The 20677-nt window shown below is 56.6% G+C and overlaps 2 protein-coding genes across 2 annotated transcripts; both read right to left on the minus strand.

Moving 5' to 3' along the window:
- Window positions 1–6611: 6611 nt before the first annotated feature.
- Window positions 6612–8294, minus strand: GARIN4 (golgi associated RAB2 interactor family member 4; the record flags this gene model as incomplete). Its single annotated transcript, XM_084245499.1, has 1 exon — window positions 6612–8294. The coding sequence occupies one exon, from the start codon at window positions 8292–8294 to the stop codon at window positions 6612–6614; it is 1683 nt and encodes a 560-aa protein (XP_084101625.1).
- Window positions 8295–13912: 5618 nt separating this feature from the next.
- On the minus strand, window positions 13913–18109 carry ATF3 (activating transcription factor 3; the record flags this gene model as incomplete). The annotated part of the gene is made up of 3 exons (XM_084245819.1): window positions 13913–14110; window positions 15141–15248; window positions 17870–18109. 3 exons carry the CDS (start codon window positions 18107–18109, stop codon window positions 13913–13915), a joined length of 546 nt encoding a protein of 181 aa, XP_084101945.1.
- Window positions 18110–20677: the final 2568 nt, after the last annotated feature.

Consider the following 20677-nt stretch of genomic DNA (forward strand, 5'->3'; position numbering starts at 1 on the left):
GCACTAAGGGTTTGCTGGAGTAGGACCCCAGCTGCCAGGAGCAGCTGCTCTCAGTTACCTGGAGGAAGGAGCCAGAAGAAAATTACTTCCTCGGGGGCACACCTACTGAAATGGCTTTGGGCTGAACAGCAGTCATGTATTGATTACACTTAGTAGATTCTGGGAAAATCTTCTCTTGAAACCTTTAAGAAAAGGCTACTTGGGGGGCCTCCCCTGGTGGCGCAGCGGTTGAGCACTGGGCTGCAAAGCTGCCTGCAGCCTCTGCAGCACAGGTTCAATCCCCAGCCACCGGCGAGTGTCTCACATGGTGCAACAGACCTCTCCTGCTTGTGCCCACTGCTCCCCTCAGCAGTGTATTTCGTCAGTCTGCCTGTTCTGCTCCCCACTCTGGCTCTGGTGAATTCTCTTACCTTCTTGCGCTTCTGACTGTACCCAGTGCTTGTATAAATAAATAAATAAACAAATAAACAAGCAAATAAATAAATAAATCTTTAAAAAAAAAAAAAGAAAAAAAGAAAAGGCTACTTGGTGTGGTGCCTGACAGGTTGGGGCAGGAAGTAGTGGCTGCTTCCTCCTGTCCTCTGGGACTACTCCTCTCTCCCTCCTCCTGGAAAGATGGTGCCCACAGCTGGTGTTGCGTCCACCTACCCCAGAGCTATCCTCTGAGGCCTCTTGAGAGGAACATCTAGACACCTAGCCCCCTGCCATGTTCTAGAACATTCTATTCACTTGACCAGTCAGACCCAATGAAGGACAAGTAGAAGGACAGCGTAGGGAACTCCAGGGGACAGAACTGGGCATTGTCAGGGGAAGTGGCTGTAAATAAAATGACCTTTTCCAACGATGAAGTAAGACCCTGGGTGCCCAGCCCTGCGGGTACACACTGCAGGGTGTTTGCAGCGGAGCAGGCCAGAGCTCAGAGGAGCAGGGGTAGGCTTGGTGGGCATCACTTTCTCTCCCTCTGACTTCCGCTGGTCACTTGGAAATGCCAGGGAGCCTGGCTGTTGCTTCCGCCCTGAGACTTCCAGCCATGTCCCTCCCTAACCCTGCAGAAGGCCGCTCTATTTTTAAATTTCTCTCAGGAAGTAGATTCCAAAATTTCCCTATGTCTTCCCGTCAGGGGAGCCTCTGACTTCTGGTAAATCCAGACTCACAGTGGCTTGCGTCCTTTGCATTTGATTTGCATGAATTAGCAAGTGGTCAGCAAGGGAGCCATGCAAATGGGCTCCGTCCCTGCCCTCAGGTGGGGCCGGTAGCTGCTGGGAGAAGGGACAGGGCCAGGGAGGATGCAAGCCCAGGCTGCCTTCATGGGCCACTGCGGATCTGAAGAGAAAGATCTCCGAACTCTGGATATGTGCTGAGCTTCATGCTAGACTCGGGGGTACAGAAACAAGGCCTGGAGGCCCCACTCCAGGAGGGAAGCGATAATTGTAGACAGTTGTTTCCACCCCCCTTGTGGACCAAAGGCCCATGCATGCTGTTCTCCCACACAGGCAGCTGCGGGCACCCTCATGGCTCATCTAGGGCGGCCTCAGGGAATCCTCAGTTTAGCTCTGATTAGCAGGGCTGTTGGCATGTGGCTGAAAGACCGAGAAGAGCCCTGCGAGATTTCTTAGCAGGTTTTCTCCAGATCACTGCTGCTCAGCCCCAAGAGCGTCCTAAGTTTCTCTCCAGCTCTTTCTCTTGCTTCCAGGGAGCTAGGGGTGTCTGGCGGCCAGCCTGGGGTCCCCTCTCCGGCCTCACCATCTGTCATCAGAGTTGCCATCCAAGGAATCAGACTAAGGGGCAGAGGTGCTGGCCGCCGGCCTGGATGCAGAGCTGTCTTCTTGCCCCACGTGACCTCAGATTTAGCCTCAGCCCAACTTCATCACTAGTTTCCAATAAATTCACCTTCCCAAGAGACCCAGAAAATTTCAAGCCTGGTCTAGAGGCTGCAAACTGTCAGATGTCAGAGTCAGAAAGGGGCCTGAGGGGGCTGGTCATCTCTGGATTCTAGGACAGGTTTCTTGGACACAGAAGCCCACCAGCTCCTTGGCCAGGAGGTCAAACGGACGTTGCAATGAAGCGACGAATGCGAAACAGAAACAAGCCCCGTTTGTTCCAGGAAGTCAGAAATGCAGCGAGTGTACTGGTTCGCTTTTGCGCTGTGCCGGCCAGAGCTCTGCTGCTTACTTGAATGAGGACCCTGGGAAAGTCCCTCCTCACTCAGCTCCAACTTCCTCATCTGTCAAGTGCATCTGGGACTCAGTGAGACCCTCTGGGTGTGAAATACTGTGGTTGCCAGGTCCCCGTCCCCAGGCACCCAGGGGTTACGGAGCTTGCAGAGCTGTGGTTCGGGGCGGGCAGGGGGCAGGGCAGGGGAAGGGCCGGGAATGTCCAGTTGGCATCCTGCTGGACTTAGCCAGCAAAATGGGGACAGCAAAGGAAGGCACAGAGTGGATAGGGAGGGGGAGGGAGAGTAGAAGAGCAGCTGAAAAGGGGAGGGCGGATATGGAAGATGGGGGTGACCCTGGATTCCCTCATGTCCTTCCTGGCCAGGTTCGTTTTGTTAGGATGGGTCGGGATGATAAACTGGACTTTGCGTGAAGAATCATGATGATCTTGCCATGGCCGTGCTCTTCTACAAGATCATCTTGCTGTTTCCCTGTCAAGACGTGGAATCTAGTTCCTCTCCCTTTCACTCCAGGCTGGCTTGTGACTTGTTTGTAACCAGTGGAAAGTGCTAGAAGTTATGCTGGGTCACTTCTGAGGTTCAGCCAGAAGCAGCTGCCACCTGGCTACCTTCAAATACTTGCTGAGGGACGCAAGCTGGCGACCCGAGACCATCACATTCCTGCTCCCATCCAGCTGAGCCCACCTTCTGGCCACTTCTACCAAGTCACCAGATGTGAGTGAAGCTCAGACAAGTGCTCAGCCTGACTCGATCCTGTGAGGAACAGAAGAATCATCCGGCTAAGCCCTGCCCTGGTATAGAAGGACGCATGGCATAACCAGAAGAGGACTGTTTGGGGCAAGTTTGCTCTAAAACACAAGGTCCAGAAACAGGGCGGTAGGTGGGAGAGATTCTGGGGTACATGCCTGCCGCCATGAGCAGCCCTTGCAAATCTACACATTTTCAGGCTGGGGAGCTGTCTGACAACAGATCACCAAATTATATTTTCAAGTACATTTTATCACGAAAAAGGCACTGGAGTTCACCAGGATGGGCTAAAATGGAGATTTGAAAAACCCATAAATGTTGGTGAGCATGGGGAACACCCAGAATGTCCCACATCGCAGGAGTTCCTCCCACGCTGCTTTGGGGAGTGGCTGGGCACATGCACACATTGGTCTACTCGAGTGTTTGCCCCTCATGCTGCTGTACATTTTAGCCATACATCTAGGCTCTAGGCCTCACCCCATGCTGGAAATGCCAGGTGCCCATCAACCACAGAAGAATGGATAACGGGGTGTTTCACACTGTGGGGTCCCTGCAGCTGTGGCTACGGGCACCGATGTGCAGACAGTTAGGACAGGCCGCGTGACTGATGTGGAGGGCGGGAAAGCCTTGTCCAGCTTGGGAGTTATATGCGGGAAGGGGTCGGAGAGCAAGGGAAGTTCCACTCTGGTGCGGGGAGCCAGGATGGTTGTGGGCCTCGGGGTGAGGACGGCGGTGGCTGGGGGCTCAGGGGCGCCTTGGGAGCCGGCCTCGTCTCCCGCCCTGAGCTCACCCCATATGCCATGAACAACGTTCATGTTCAAAGCAAAGAGATGGTGGAAGACGTGCGTCAAGTGTCCAGTCCTCCGGGGTGGCAAAGGGAGGAGTCTGGACACCTCTTTGTTTTTGCTCCTGGAGAACCCAGCCCTGAGCACCCCACCCCTGGATTCCAGGTCCCACGTGCAGGGACTAAGATGGCAGTTCAGGGAGTTTGGCAGCATCTAAGTCTGTCCTCCATGTGTGGCTTCGTCCCTCCTGCTGCATAATTTCCTCCCTGTCCTCACCCCACTCCTGCCCTCAACCCCTGCCCTCACCTCCCGCCCCAGCCCTCACCCCCGATTCTTGCCCTCACCCTGCATCCCTGCCCTCACCCCCCACCCCAGGCATGCTGCACTTCTCTGTCACCTGTGAGCAGAGCCCCCCATTCTCCCAGGCCCTGCTCTTCCTCCTCCACGCTGTTCCCTTGACCAGGTGTATGCACTTTGGTCTGTCCTCTCTCTGCCCAGATCTCTCCTCCGTGTGTGTGGGGTGAGGGTGAGGGGGGCAGAGGACATCTTCCCGGTCGCTAGTTTCCTATCTTGCCCACAGTAAATGCTCAACAATTGTCCCTTGAGGGGTCCAGTCTGGAGGGACCTGGTGCTATCTCCACCCACATTTCTTTTAGACACTGGAGTAGCCCACCTCCCAGAGGACCAATTTAATGGGTTACCCCACATGCTGCCTCAGCACCGCCAAGAGCCTGAATAAGACATCCTCACACAGCCCTCACCTGGGGCAACACTAGGCTGGTTGTGGGGTGACAAAGTTGGGAGGGTGCTAACCAGCACCTCCTCTTTCAAGTCCCAGCTGCAGTGCCAGCACATGGCCACAAGGGGCTCTCCTGGGCAACCCCAGCCAGGGATGAGGGCGGCAACACCCCCACACAGATGCAGAGGGAACCTCTTTCCAGACACCTCTGGGTTCTGAGGACCCACACCCCTCTTCTGTCTTATCCTGGTATCTTAACCTCCGGTCAACCCATCGTCCCTGCTCCCCATGAGCCTCTCTCCTGTCGGCCCAAACTGTGACTCCCTGTCTTTCAGGACACGGGGTGCTGGATGGAAAAGGACCTGTGGCGGGGGCCGCATCCATGGCCGGGATGGCTGTAGCAGCTTCCTGTGGGCTCCCTGCCCATCAGTGGACACCCGAGTTCCAACCCTTCACAAGCCCCACCTGAGGCCCAGCTGCTGGTTCTCCTGTCCTGCCTGCAACCAGCCATCCCGGAACGCTGTCACGGCTGAGCTGTTCGAGTCTGAGCTTTGCACTGGCCCTCGTGCCTGGTGGCGCTCCCTGCCAGGCTCCCATTCCTCTGGGAGGCCAGGGCTCCAGGTCCCAGACCCCCCACCCCAAACGTGAGTCCTGTTCCCCGAAGACCACACCCAGTCTTCTTCTCCCATAGCTGCATACGGGGTGGAGCACTGGGCCAGCGGGTAGTGGGTGCTGCAGGAAGTGAGAGGGGGCCCCTCACCCCATTAACCTGAAGCTCTGGAGCCACCTGCTGTTATTAAAGAGCTTCAGAGGGCTAAGTGCCATGCAGATGTTTTTATTGCATTTCTTTCTGTGTGGAATTCCCAAGACTTCCCCACCATTCAGCCAAGGGCTGGTCGGGAGTGAGCCATTAAACCCCCCGCAGCTCTATCTGCTCCCAGCTCTGGTTAATGATTCTGAGGCTGTTTTCCTCACAGGGCCAATTCATCTCTAATCTTTGGCATGTTCCCATCTTCTTAAGAATAACTCACTACCAACTCCTGCCCGGCTGGGGAGCCTGCTTTTCCGGAGGAAACAGACCCCTGGGGCCCGCTGTCCCCTCTGGGACAGCAAGGGCTGCACCCTGCATGCAGCACCCTCAGGAGTCACGGGATGGGGCGGGCTGGTTGTCTGGGCGTGGGGAGACCATCCTGATCCTGTGGCCATTGTCTGAGCAGCTGGGGAGGTCGGTCTCCCAGTCAGGAACAGTCTCTGAAATTCCAGGCAAGAGGTGGATTGGCCTCGCCTGGGGGTAGACGCCCGGGAGCCAGACAGCTCCGGGTGGTCTGGACCCGTGCCCAGCCCCCAGTTGCCCCTGTCACATTTTGGAAACAGGAGGTGGGAAGGGCCTGGCCTCAGATTGTCTGGAATTCTTGGTTTTGCTTGCACCTCAGACAGGGCTTTGCATCGGGGAGGGGTCTGTGGTGCTGTTTGGCCACAGTCTCCCAAGCTTTCTCGGAGCATTTGTCTGTGCACTAACTGGGGCTACCGTCCCCACTGGAAGCAAAGGCCTCAGGGGAGGCACTACTCAAAGTTGGACACATGGAATAGCCTCATCACCACATCACTGGGTTGCTGGGCCTCCGGTCTCTGCCTTTTCACCCTGGAGAACCTCAGGTATAGAACCCTATACTTTCTACAATCCCACTCTAGATCCTTCTGTATTTCCAACCCCATGGATGGAAACCACCCAACTTGGGATGTTTCCAGTTACTTCTGCTACCTGGTGTCTCCTAGAACATTGCCAGTTTATACTGAGGAGAAGCGCAACTGCTGGTCACTATTATTTGGGTGCCAGTTTCAGTGCTGCTGTGCCCCGTGCTGCTGCACCCGCTCCCTGCCCTGGGGAGCTGCAGGAGGTATGAGTCCCCTCCTGGGGAGGAGGTAGAGGCAGAGCCTCCGGCTGGCTCGGGGCACACCTCCAGGACTGGGACAGATGAGCAGCAATGGCTCTGCTGTGCGGGGTGTGTTGGTGTGTGGGGCCCCAGGACCCCAGATGGTAACATCACAGGGCCCACTGTGAGGTCGCCACTGCCACAAACTCAGGCTCCCGGACAGAGGGCAGCACGCGCACTCAGATTCTGTGGTTCTTTATTTAAACTGCAGCCAGAAAAGCTCAGCCCCCGGCCTACGAATGGACTTCAATGGTCACCGTGTCCGTGTCTTCGGGAGGCACGCTGCCCGTGGCCTGGGGCCCCTGGCAGCTCTCTGCCGGCTGGACGAGGGCCTCCCCTGCGGGCTGGGGCAGGAGGTCCTGGTCCCTCTCCCAAGAGGACACCAGGGCTTTAGTAGTGAGGTTGGCCTTGACACTCCGCAGGAAGGAGCCGACCCTGCTAAGCCTGTTGGCGGCGGAACTGGAGCTCAGGGTGGACAGGCTCCTGGCAGACTTGTGGGAGGACCTGGACTCCTTGGTGACCGATACGAGGCTCAGGCCCTTGTGTGCGGCGCCCCGCCTGCTGCCTCCGCGGCCCTTCTCCTTGTCGTCCCTTGAGGCTCTCCGGTTGGGAAGGGGCCGGCCGCTGGGGAGCTTTCGCGGCATCTTGTCCCCCCCTGCCTTGTGGTGGCTCTCGGTGGCCCTGCGGTGCCGGCTCCTGAGCGTTCTCTCCTTCTCCCTCCGCTCCCGCCTCTCTCTTCTCCCCTGGCGGGAGCCAGTGCCCTGGAACCCTCGCTGCCGTCCCTCCCCTTCACACCCCTGCTCTTCCTGGGCCAGGGCGGAGCAGTCACGATCCTCACCTGGATGTCCCGGACTGCTCGCCGGCTCGCTGACAGCTTGGCTGGTGGGTTCCACCTCAACCGTGACCACTTCCACGATGGCTTCTGTGGACTGGCTTGTGGCTCCTGCCAAGGCAGCTTTCAGCCTCTTCAGGCACGCGGGAGCAGCACCTGCGGGGGCTGTGTTGCTTCTGCTTCCTCCCTGGCCCTGGGCAGCCCCCGCGGAGGCTGGGCTCAGCTGGTCCAGGACCACCCCTGCTGCCACTGCCTCTGTCATGGCCCCTGCGGCTGAGTCTTGGGGGAGCTCTGCAAGGTTGGTGTTTGAGGTGCTTACATAGTGCACGTGGATGGGTTTGGGGGTATCCTGGGGGATGCTTTCCCCCCCCGAAAAAGCTGCAGAGGTGGCCCCAGCTACCTCGGGGACCCCATGGAGACTCCTGATGCTGACCTGGTCCTGGTCTCCCCTGCCTGGGCAATCTGCCTCCCCCAAACGGAGCTCCTCCTCCTCAAACACTGGCATGCATACCATGTCCCCAGCCGGGAGGGCATAGGTGCTGCTGTGGCTGTCCATGGGCGGCCGCAGGAGGTAGGTGAGCTTCTCCCAGTAGGCGAAGAGGTTGTCCCGCGTGTCCAGTGCTGGGCACAGCTGCAGGTAGCAGGAGCGGCCGGTGGCGAACTTGAGACGCAGCTGCTGCTTCTCCCGGTCATGGATGGAGAGCCTCACGAACTTCAGGGGCAGGAGCCTGGTGAGCTCCAAGGCCTTGGCCCCCTTGCGGCCCTTGCCCCGGGCCTGGGCCCGGCCCGCGTGGTCCTCAAGGCCGGTGGCCGGGCGGGCCAGCAGCATGACATCAGGCATGGGGAGCATGGGGCTGGTGGAGGCCACGGCCACGGTCACCATGCGCACGCGGTTGTGTACATCAATCACCTCGCCCCGCTTGGTGATCTGGATGAAGTCGCTCTCGAAGATGGGCGCGTGCCTGAAGATGTCGTACTCCCCCTTGTGCAGCTGGCGCTGCAGCTTCCCCATGGCTGTGTTGAACATGCCGGCCCCCGAGCCACTCTTGGCCGTGTGGTAGGGTAGCGCGCAGGTCGTGGCCATGCCAGCTCTGGCTGATCTCCTCGGTGGTGCTGCCCCACCTACACCAGGGCTCCCGCGGTCTCTTGCCTCACCCCTCTCTATCGGGTGATCGGCACCTCCCAGAGACAGGAGTTGGGGAGGGGTGCAGAAGGTGGCCGTTGGGACCCAGCAGGTGCACAGACCACAGACTGAGTCTACACCTGCTCTGTCCCCGCAAGGCTGAGGACCACAGGCCTGTGAGAGAAATGCCCACCCTCTCCGCCTGGACCCCCTGCGCGGCCGTATTTATCCCCTGCTGCCCTTTGTGACCTATCTTTGTCACACAAGCCTTTGTTCTCACCTCAGCTGCCCCCTGGGGCAGGGCCATCCACCCCCGCCCCCGCCCCCTTGCCTCCCGGCCCCCACAAAGATCATGCCTGGGACTCAGGGATCGCCCAAATAAACATGTCTTCAGATGGAAATATTTTGTGGGGGTCCTTAATTTCCTCTCCCACATGCAAATGTTTAGCCAACTGGCTGAAATCTCCAGGAGCGTGAGGTGTAGACGTGTATCAGATGATGTGGCACCGGCGCTGTGGTCCTGTGGAATCTCAGTAAACGAGGTCGACCTCTCATACGACCAGTGAAAAGTGCCTCCCCCTCGGCACTGGGTGGGGGTCCCTGTGAGAACCCAAGGTGGGGTGCAGCTGCCTCCCTGGGCACAGGCAGGCGCTGAGGTGGGGCTGACTGGTCAGAGCAGCCCCCGGTTCTGAGCCTTCTCTTGAACTACTACAGGACGTGCCTCAAGGAGTGAGCCCAGGCCCACCCAGTGCTCAAACTGGACTGAACGACTGCACCAGTGCCCTGTGAGAAGCCGATGATTCACCCTGAGTGATGGGCCTGGGCAGAGCTTTAGGCAGTGGCTGACCAGGGACCAGCTCGTCCAGGGCTTCTCAGATAAGACGCGATCACCTACTTGTTCTCACCTAAGACTCCCCTCCCTGCCAGTGAAACTGGGCTGGGGTAACCTGAGCTGGAGCCCCAGTTCCAGGGGTCTGCAGTCATATCCACATGGTACCTTCGGGAGTATGGATCTACACCTCCTGAGAGCCTCCCTCAGAGCTGGCCATGGAGTAAGTGATTTCTCAGTTGTTAGAGAAAGTCCTGAGAATGCTGCCCCCAACTCCTTACCTTCCATTAGGCGTTATGTCTGAGACCCCACTGTAGAGGGTCATTCCTTGAGGATACTTTTTGTTAAAATATTCAGACCCGTTCATCAACAGATGAACAAACGGAATGCAGTCTCTCCATACAGTGGAATATTATTCAGTCATGAAAAGAAGTGCACCTGATGCTGGAATTGAGGCTGCCTGAGTGGCGGGAGCCAGTAGCAGCATTGAGGGTCTCTCACCTGCTGCCCCACAAGCAGGTTCTGGTTGTGGCTCCTGGGAGCCAGCAACCTCCCTTTTATGTATACTTCCTGGATCATGGGATGGACCAACCAGGTGTGAGCTATGAGCTGATTGGTGCTAAGTGGTCCAATCAGCCACAGGATTGGAAAATGGTCCATTCAGGTGGGACACCCTGAAAGAGGGTGTAAGCCAGGCAGGAGGGCCTGAGGGATACTCCAGCCTCTAGAGAGAGGAGGGGACGACACTGTCCCTGTCCTCCAGAGAAAGAAGGACCAGATACCGACCTTGAAAGAAGAAGAAAAGAAGTGTCCAGCATCCGCCCTCCAAGGGAGGAAGAGAAGCTGAAGACCTTTGCAGAGACTGGGCCTCGGTCCTGTCTCTCATGCCCTGAAAGTTGCACCAGGGGCCCTGGCCTGGGGTCTCAAAGAGCTGCTGTTGTTGGTGTTGCCCAACAACTCACAGAGAGCCATTAATATTGGGTGTCTCTTACACCACCTTGGGGGACCAGTAGTGACCACCCCTGCTGGCCAGTGTGGTCCATCTCTGTTGACAGGTGGCCGGCGCTCTTCTTGTGCTTCTGGTGGCCACAGTGAGCTCTTTTTCCCCCGTTGTAAAATAAACCCCGGGGTTGTTCCTTGAGCCTGAAGCCTCGTGCAATTGTGTGCGCGGATGAGAACCCACAGACAGCGACCTGTCCTCCCTTCGGGCACTGTCCTTTGTTCGGCTCGAGCCCACAGGCCCCTACAAGTGGGTGTTGTACTGCTCCAGCCCTTGGTTTTGGCTTTTGGCCTTTTTGGGCTTTCTGGTTGCTCTTGTCTGGAGCCTGGGTGGACATTCCAGCATCCATTCCAGCCTAGCCTACCACCCCACCCTGACCACCCTGTTTCCTAACCACGTGGGCGGACCTTGAAAGCACGATGCTCAGGGAAAGAACCAGATACAGGAGGCCTCATGGTATGCAATGCCATTTATAGGAATTGTTCAGAATGGCAAATCCAGATCTAGTAGTCAGGGTTGAGGGGTGCAGGGAGTGGGGAGGGGGCTCCATCTGGGGAAGTGAAAAGTTCTGGAATTGGTAGTGGTGGTGCTTGCCCAGCACTGAGATCATGCTGAACCCTGGTTAGATGTACCCCCTGCTTGGCCCCCTTAGAGTTCAGAAGCACAGATTTCAGCTCGATGAAGGTCAACTATGTGACCTTGTGCCTGTCGGCTCCCTCTGTGAATGTTGGCCATTATCAGGCCCCTCTGTAGTTGCCACTGCATGAATTCCTTCTTCACAGTGGTTTTCCACCAGAGAATAGAGATGCTTCTGGGGTCAGGGGCACCAGGAGGAGCTGGCAGAGGACTAACCAGGAAGGTGTGGACTCACTGTGATTCCTGAGTACCCTGTACCCACAGCCCAGCGGTGCCCAGGCCTACAGAGTTGGGGCTAGGAAGGAGGAAACCCTGAGGTGGCTCTCCAGGGCCCAGTTAAAGCCCACAGGGAGAAATTAAGATAAAGACGGAAAACACCATCTTGGTTCTTGGTGGAAAGTGAAAGGATTCTGTTCCAGAACCCTGGTCCTGGGCCAGAACCCTTCCCTGCTCTGAAATAAGTATCAGACCTCAGGAAGTGGCCCGGTGACCCATGGCTGAGGCCAGGAGCTGGGAGCGCCCCCAGTGTGACATCACCACCCCTGTGGGAGGCCCCAGGAGCAGCCCCTGTCCGGCTGGCCGCATGCCTGACTGGTGGAGAGCCAGCCACGTTCATCCTCCCAGCCCCCACGTCCAACCTTCAGGTGAACTCAACAATTTGGTGGTAAACACACCTTCATCCTTTTTTTTTAAAAAATAAACGTATCAAAATATAACCTTGGCTACAGAAAACAAAGTTATTTTTAGTGCATTTGTCAAAAATAAAACTTCATTAACCATATGCATCACTTGTCTCAGATGCCAAATCCTCTGCCCCTTTCTCTAATCTGCTGCTGTCTCAGGTTGATGGCACAGGCGGTTGAGTGCAGCGCTGTAAAGCTATCCACAGCCTCTGCAGCAGGGGTTTGATCCCAGCTGGCCGGCAGGCAAGATATCCACGTGGTGCAGCAGACCTCTCCTGTCTCACCTGCTGTTCCCCTTAGCAGTGAACTTCAGTCACTCAGCCTGTTCTGTTCCCTGCTCTTTCTCTGGTGAATCCTCTCACAATCCCGCGCATCCGGCCTGTACCCAGGTTCTTGTATGCATAATAAACAAATCTTAAAAAAAAAAAAAAAGAATCACCTTGCGCTTCATCATGGCACCTGAGCCACCAACAGAAATGCACGCAAACTCCCCTCCCCCCAAGATGAGGTGAGCAGATTATCTGCTAAGAGGGGTGATGAGGGAGCTTCCACCAGATGGCTCTTGACAGATTAGGTAACCCTGGTGTGCAATTAAAGCAACAAAGGAATACCTGCGACCAGGTGAGGCTTGAAAGGAACCAGACACAGGTTCAAAGGACTGTGTCAAAGGTTTTGATCAAAATCAAAATCAAAGGTTTTGATTCCTTGGCTGTTATGTTGGTGCGCAGGCTCAAGGCGGGGCGGGGTATTGGGGGGTGGCTGGTGTGCCTGGAGCATCCAGAAAACTAGGTGGAAGGCCTTTCTTGGAATGTTCACACTCGTGTCACCTGGGAGGAGCTTCCTCCCCGCCTCCCATTCCAATGTGGGAAGCACATGTTTACAACAACTGGGACCTGGTGACGAGGTCATTCCTGCCATTCCTTGGGGAGTTCTCTGGCAGAACGGAAGGTGCCCAAGGCTCAGGCTCAGCCACAGGTGTGTGTGCCAGGCCTCTGGACAGTCACAGAACCGACAGTCAGGTATTCAGCAATTCAGAGCTGACATCTGAACTCTAAACGGCCCACAGCGGGTCTAATTGGAGGTGGATGGTGCTGTGTTTCGGGGTCTGTCAACGAGACATGGAAGCTCAGATGCCACAGACTGAGGCTTAGGCTGGGACTGCAGCACCTCAAATGACAAAGGCCCAAAACTGGAGTATATGTGATGCTACAGACACCTCCTGAGACTACCGGTGACAGGGGGAAGAAGAGTGGCCACGTCCCAACAACCCACCCACTAATCAAACAGACGCCACCACTCAGTGACATGTACCATGCCTGGGTCCAATGTTTATTATCTTGACAGGTTAGGAGTACGAGGATAAATAAGTAATATCTTCTCTTACAGTAAACTGTAGCAATACTATTGAATAGGAATAAACACTCTGAGTATTTCACAGAAATGTCAGAATTGAGGCCCAGAGTTCTGCGGCCATAGCAAGTGACCTCCAGGCCAGTGGCCACCAACACCTGCGTGACAAAAACAATGCCATTCACATCCAATAATGCTAAAGCCTGGGCATCACCGGGCCTCAAGCGCCCTTGGAGGTGGCTTTTGACGGCAAGGAAAGAAATATGGGAGGTTTTTCGGCTCTTCCAGCCCAGCGAGAACCCCGACCTGGAGGTGGAGCGAGAGTCCCAAGCCCCTGGAGCAGGACTTGCTTCCTGGGAAGCCACTGCTGAGCTTGTCACTGAGGGTCGCCATCTGCCCATGAGTGTGACTGATGTCTGGGTAGTCTGCAGGACGCCGGGGCTAGCCAGCTCTTCCGGCCACCTGTCAGACACTGCACCCTCAGGGAGAGGGCGTCTCGCACACTCAGAAACCAGGACTGAGGAAGTCAGGAAGAAGTCACACCGGGATGTGCACACAGACGAGAGAGGAGCACGAGGCGGCTGGAGCCATGTTCTGCACCACGTCCACTCCCACTCATGGCGCATACGCGAGGAAGCTCAGCCTGGCCTGCTCGGCCTCCTACGTGCCATTCTCACTCCACGACCTTGTCTGTGACAGCGGCAGCTGCTGCAGAGGTGGTCCTCGCCATCCACCCAAGGCACAGACACTGCTGCGTGAATCCAGGGGTAGGGGTCCTGGTTTTGGTAGAATCCGGATGAGAAGCGGGCAGGACCCTACCAAGGGGCCATCTGGGGGGTCCAAGAATGGCCACTATGTCAGGCCTAAATCCTGGCGTGGAGGGCAGAGGGACTCTGTCCCTGGCCGCAAGTCCACTCTGGGGCAGAGTGGAGGCCCCCGAGTCACCGAGGGCCCCACCTCGACAGGCCTTGCTGCTGGGATTTGAGAGGCGCACAGGAAGTCAGATCTCCAATGGCTTCAGGATGTTGGATGGAAAAGGAGGGTTCGATGAGGACTCCCCCTTGGCCCCCGCACCCTGTGCTTAGCTCTGCAATGTCCCTTCTTTTATCTGTTGGATGAAAAGATTCCGCTCGTCCTCCGGAGTCCGCCCGTTCTGCGCCCGGACGATGCACGTGGGCCTGTGCAGGTTGAGCATGTAGATCAGGCGTTGCTTCTCATTCTTGAGTTCCTCAATTTGAGCCTTCAGCTCTGCATTCACGCTCTCCAGCTTCTCTGACTCCTGGGGGCAAGACAGAGGCATCAGCTCTGGGGCCCAGGCCTCCGGGGAGGGCTAGGTGGGGAAGGGGCCTCCAGGACCCTTGGGGCTGTTGGCCTCCAGCTACAGTGCCCCACAGGCTGGGTCAGCAGCAGTAGGTGGGGGAATCCAGACCCCAAAGAAGCTTTTGAACATGGAGGCCCTTGAGTCTCCCCCACAGAGGCAGGCTGTGATCTCAAAGCCAGGAACCCCAGCAGAAATCACCGCCCAGACCCACTTTGTGCCCAGCACCAGGCACAGCTCCTCCGGACCCACGGAGGCCTCTCGGGCTGAAAGAGATCAGTCTCCAGCACTGGCTTCTGTGAGTCACTGATTTCTGAGAAGCTCACCTCCCCTGAAGAATTCACACAAGGGTCTGAATTTTCACTGACAGGCTGAGACAACCACTGCCTCGGGGGCCATGGACAGGGGTAAAGACCTGGCCTGGCTGGTCCACACTGGGGAAGGGGACACAGCTGCTGGGGAGGCTGCCCCAGGGTACCCCTACCCACAGGGACGGGGGTTCACAGAGGTAGCCAGGGGCTCAGACTCTGGGATGAGCGAAGAGGAAGGGCAGCTAAGCTAAGAACCAGACAGGAATCCAAGTAAGTGCAACCGCTGCTTGTGGATTAAGGAAACAACTTGTTTGCAGAGACTAATTAAAGGCTTTTTCATAGCGAGCCAAAGGGGACTCGCATTTCCTTTTCTTGGGAAAATGAGCAAGTGAAGCCTCTTCACTGGGCGGGCAGCCTGCGGCCTGGAACTGCTGGCCAGACGTGTGGGGACGGGCCAGGCCTGCAAGAATGTGGGCACCGGGCACTCTGTGGTTTCACATACACCTGCTTCCATGCCTGAGTCTCATTGGCTGAGATAAATCTTTGCAGCCGCCTCCTCCCACCCCTGGCGTTTCTGGGAACAGTGACAACGCCCTTCTTGGGAAAGTACTTCTGGGTGGGGGCTTTTAAGCCCCTTGGGCCATAGGGTGAGGAGGAGCCCGGGGCTAGGCCACGCTCACCTTCTGCAGACACTCCGTCTTCTCCTTCTTCTTGTTCCGGCACTTGGCAGCTGCAATCTTATTTCTTTCCCGTCGCCTCTTTTTCCTCTCATCTTCTTCAGGGGCGACCTAGAAAATCCACAGGGCACACAGTTACTGGGAGGAAGGGCTTCGACCCTCTTGCCCTTACTGCCAGCAAAATCAGACAAGCAGAGGCAGCCTGATGCTAAAGGACTCCGAAAGTCACAGCCCCCACCCCATGCTTAAGAATGAACAATGAAAATGAAACAACCATTAGTTGAGAGTGCACTGGTGATATTTGTAACTTAAAATTCAGCTTCCTTTAAAGATGCGTTCGGATTTAGAAATAAGATTATGGTAGTCACACTGATAACTGGTAGTTGGTAGTAACTGTACCCGCTTAAGCAGGAAACATGCCCCCTTTGATAAATATGTCCACCCCCTAGACCCTGAAATCATCTCAGGAACGTTACTTATCTTGATTTTGATTTTGCTCTTTTCCTCCCAGACTTGCCTGGCTATTTCTGACCCTTTCCTGTGGGTCCCCGCTGGAAGGTGCTTTAGACAGCGGCAGTTTTCAGGCCTTGCTCTGGGCCAGTCCCATTCAGTGGAACTTATACCCACTAGGAGAACAGGTAACTTTGGGTACTTAATTTAGAAACTATATTCTTTGTCTTTTCTGTATTGTTCCCTAATTGTTCCTTTCCATTAAAGGTCTTATATGTTTTGTCTTGATGTGGGGGATGGCAGAAACTATTCAGAGCAGGCAGGTTTAGGGGTTCTGGGGTGGCCCTCTCCCTGCCCTACAACAGCCTGGCCACCTTTTCCCCAGCCGCTTTGACTCGACCTAAGGGCAGCCCCACCATCTCCCTCCACTTCACCTGGAGCCTCACGGCACCTCCTTCTAGAATTCAGGAGAAGCCCCCGCAGCTGCTGGGCGGTGGGAGCTAAAATCGCCCATGGTAAAGCAGTAAATACTGATCTCTTGCTCATCCTCCACCCCCCAGTCAGTCCTGAGGGCCCTCAGGACACGCCCCATCCTGCCTGAAGAGCTGGTCTTCCAGGGAGCATCCTGGAGGAGGGGCAACGCCAGCCCTGGGTTCGCTTTAAGAGTGGGGTGCAGCCCTTACTGTGGCTGAGGGGTGATGGTTTCGGGTCTGTCCTGTCGCTTGTCACAGCTGTGACAGCAAGACAGGGCCCCACAGCTGGCACCGAGGAGCTCCTGGACACCAGGTCCCTCGCGTCCTCTGGGGGCACAGCACTGGCTCTGCTGGGCAGGCCTGGCGGTGTGGAGAAGCAGAGTCCAGGGGATGTGGGAGAGGCCTCTGCCTTACTCCCAGGCAGATGCGTGGTTTAGACTAAACTGAGGACCCCGGCTCACACCGCTCAGCCTTCTCAGTGCTTCCCTTCCTCATGCGGGGATCGCCCGCTCCACTCACCTGTTGCCTCAACGTATTTAATTAGAAACTTAGAAAACATGTCCTCAGGTGTCCCAGGCCTGTCCTATGATGTCCAATGTCAGACTGGGCCCTAGGGCCTTCCTGGAGGCCAGCGGGGACATAGCCGGTGCCCCTCAGGCTGCCCCCAATGTGCTCCGCCGTTGGCCCCGAGGCCACCCCACAGGCCAGCTCTCGACAGGCCTCGGCCAGACCCTCAGCAGGTCAGTCTGCTGCCGGCTCACGTCTTCCCACCACCTGACAGAACCAGCTGCCTCGAGCTCAGTCTCTGGGCCATTTCCTTTACCTGGGCCTGCCGGCTCAACCGTGCCGTCAAGGTCAAGACCTTGATCCAGGTCATGGCCACCAACTCCCGGACCCTCTCCTGGTCTGTGACCCCAGGTGTCTGGGAAGAGGTGGCTGTGTAGGCAGCGGTGCCAGGGTCAGAGACAGACGGGCCCCTTCCAAGGGGCTGTGGTTTTGGGGGTGCAGTCCGGCCACCAGCCCGGGAGTTCTCAACCCCACCTGCACAGTGGCAGACTGGACACGAGGAGCTCACATGACTCCTGGCTTTAAATATCCTCCCTGTGCTGAGACCCCACCTCTGCCCCGACTGTCCTTTGGGCTCCCAGCCCTCCTCCACCGGGGCGCAGCAGGGCGCCAATCCTCCACCGCAGATGGGTGCTCCCTCACTGCCACACAGACCCCGAGTCCTTCCTCCTCTCTGCCAGTCCCACTGGTCAGTAAACCAACTTGGTCTCCAAGATGGAAGCTGAGCGCTGTGGGCACCTGATGCCCATTTATAAGTGCTCTGATGACTGCTCCTGCTGCCCACTCTCAGAGCACAGGCCCACGAGACCTGCAGGTCCCCCTGCACCCACTCCCATGGCTCCTACTTGCTCCCTGTCCCCATTCCGCACCGCCACCTGCCACTCTGACCCCGTGTCCCACCACAGCCCCTCAGGGTCCTGTTCTTGTTCTTTTGCCAAAGACTATGCCTCTCCTCCTTGAGTCACTGCCCAAAGACCATTCTCTCCCAGGCCTGCCCAACCGCCTGATTGAAGGCAAGCCAATCCCACCACTCCCGGCCCCTCCTGCTGCACGCAGTTCCCTCCTTGACCCCGCCCATCTCACGCTGCACATTACTGATTTGGGGATGCTCCCTGAGGCAATGGTTTCCTGGGTTTTGTTCTTTTTGTTCGAGGATGAGGCCTGTGCACACTGGACCCTGGAGGGCAGTGGGCGGCAGAGGGAGGGCAGTGTCGAGAGGGTGCCCATGGGAGAAGCCCTTACCTCGGCTTTGGTGACCGCCATCTCGAGGGGTCTGCTGCTGACCGTGACCGACTCCAGCGCCGAGGACATCTGCTGGCACAGGTGCTTGTTCTGGATGGCGAACCTCAGCTCTTCCTTGACAAAAGGGGTCAGGTTAGCGAAATCCTCAAACACGAGCGAGCCAGGAGGGGACAGGCAGGGCACCACAGCCGAGGCGCTGACTTCTGAGGCAGAGACCTGGCCTGGGTGTTGAAGCATCATTTTGCTGAAAGACACACAGAAACCCAAACTGCTTTAAGGATTTGGGGACATGGCATGGAGTCTCCCCACTCACAGTCCTCCCCTCCAACCTCCAAGACTAGAGCCCCCAAGAGGACAGTCCTGGAAGCCCCTGGCTTTTCTGGTTTTCATCTCACACCAGCCTCACCTTGAGCACAGGGGTTTTAAAAACACACAGCGGGTTTCCCTGGTGGCGCAAGGGGTTAAGACGCAACCTATGAAGCTGTCCGCAGCCTCTGCAGCATGAGTTCCATCCCCGGCCAGGGAGCTACCCACATGGCGCAGCAGACCTCTCCTGTCTCCCCGCTGCTCCCCTCAGCAGTGGATTTCAGTCAATCTGCCTGTTCCGCTCCCCACTTTGTCTATGGTGAATCCTCTCACCCCCTGCACCTCTGGCCTGTACCCCAGTTTTTGTATTCATGAATAAATAAATCTTTAAAAAAAATAAAAACACATGGCTCAGTGATAAGGATAAAACGCCCACTGAGGTGCCAAGGAGCGTTCCCCTGCGTGCCCAGAGTGTGGTGAATATGGCCTCAAGCTGCTCAGGAGGAAGAGCAACCCACAGCAGGGAGACTATTGTGCGACACTGTTTTCAGTCTCTCCTCAAGAAGAAACCTGGAGGGCATCTGAAATTTGCTCATATCTATCAGTGAGTGGGAGAAAAAGTAGAGTGGGGGACCCTTGAAGTGAGCAAATAATGCCCCCGATTTCTTGGGGGGAAGTAAATTCAACAGGAAAAGTAACAGGTATGTCTCTACCTCAAACCCTGGCAGGGTTTTGGGGGGACTCAGGTCACAAGGGCAATCCTTGAGACCCTGGACAAGGTGGCAGTCGGTGATGCAAAAGACGTCAGAATAAAGCAAAGTGGGGAGATAGGAATTTGGACTCCTTCAGGGGTGCTGGTCAGCCTCGTGGGGTCAGGAGGGGAGCCTGGGACCAGCTCTGGGGCTAAAAAGCCACGTGCCCCAGCTCAAGCGAGTCTCGCCCCTCTCTGGCAAGAGCTGGAGCCAGGGGGTTGAAGTCTCCACCAGGGCTCTATAACCCCCACCCCCATGCCTGCTGAGCCCTAGGGGCAAAACTGAATGGTTGTCCTGGGGAGGAGGCGGCTATCAGTGGCCTCTGAGGTCCCACCCACAGCCCAGAGAACCTAAAGGGATGAGGGGAAAATAAAGGGTAGAAATAGTAAGAGTTACATGCACCACCACCCATGTCTCCCTGCCATAAACAGTAATCCCCCCTCAGCTTCAGATTCATCCTCCAAGGGTTACCCATGGGCAAATGCGGTCCAAAAATACTACATACAATAGGATATTTCAAGAGAGACCACGAGATTCCACATGACTTCTACGACAGGCTATTATACTTGCTCTATTTTATTCTTAGTTCTTGTTCATCTCTTATGGTGCCTGACTTACAAATTCAACTTTCTGTTAGGTCTGTACTGATAGGAAATAACACTGTGCATCTGGGTTTGGTATTAGTTGTTCAGGCTCCCAGTGGGGCCTTGGAACGGGTGTTCTGGGATAGGAGGCCACAATCCTCTTCCTGCTGGTACGTCCCTCTCCCTCCTCCGGCCAGCTCTCCTGGGGGGAGTGTGGTGGGAGGCCTGGAGCATGGCTCTCCATCCAGGACCCTGTAGTCACTAGCTGAGTCCAGGCCTTTGGCACACCTTGAACATCTACCAGGTACCTCCTGGAACCAGGAACTGCCCGTGCATCAGCTCGTTTCATCCTCACGTGGACAAGAGGGCTTGGGCTGCCCATTTTACAGCTGAGGTAAGAGGTTTAGACAAGCAGAGAGTCGCAGAGTTGGTTGGAGGCAGCGTCAGGTCCTGGATTTTGGGTTGTGTCCAGTGCTCCTTACGGGATGCGGCTACTGCAGAAACCAACCGGCCACAGGGGGCAAACTCGGGGGTATGGGTGGGCGTAGGTCCTGGAGCTGAAGTGACAGGGGAGGCAGAGCAAGGAGTCACACTTGACCTCTCTGATGACCTGTTGGCCTGTCCATGTTGAGGGCGTGCTCAGGGCTGCACGTGTCCCGGAGAAGGTAGAGGGGGGCCTTTTACCCACATAATGCCAGACTGGGCTCCGCAGCTCTAGGCCCGAGGTCATGGACTCGTGGGTCATGCTGCCCCTTCCAGCGCCTGCCTTCTCCCCGGCAGGAGAGAGCTGGTAGCAGACACCCCATCTCGATCCCTGTTGGCTTGCGCAGGAAGTTGCGGGGCTGATCCATGCATCTGTCTTGGAGAACATGCTGTGGCTGGCAGATCCAAAACTCCTGGCCCCCGGGGTCACTCAGCCGGGACTGGTGTCTGCTGGACGCTCTGTGGGGTCCAGGTGGCAGGGCACAGTGTGGTCACACTCTTTGATCCCAAACATTTTTGAGTAGAGCATCCTGCTTCTCAGTCCCCCTTTAATATCTGGGGCACTCTGACGGAGGTAAGTGCTCCGGGCCCTCGGGCGCCAAGGGATAGCACAAAGGAGGCCCAGGAGAGGGGCACAGTCCTCTCCCCAAAGCCCGGTAGTGAGTCAGTATGATGTTCTAATC

Source organism: Talpa europaea, assembly GCF_964194135.1.
Source record: "Talpa europaea genome assembly, chromosome: 10".
Lineage (NCBI taxonomy): Eukaryota > Metazoa > Chordata > Mammalia > Eulipotyphla > Talpidae > Talpa > Talpa europaea.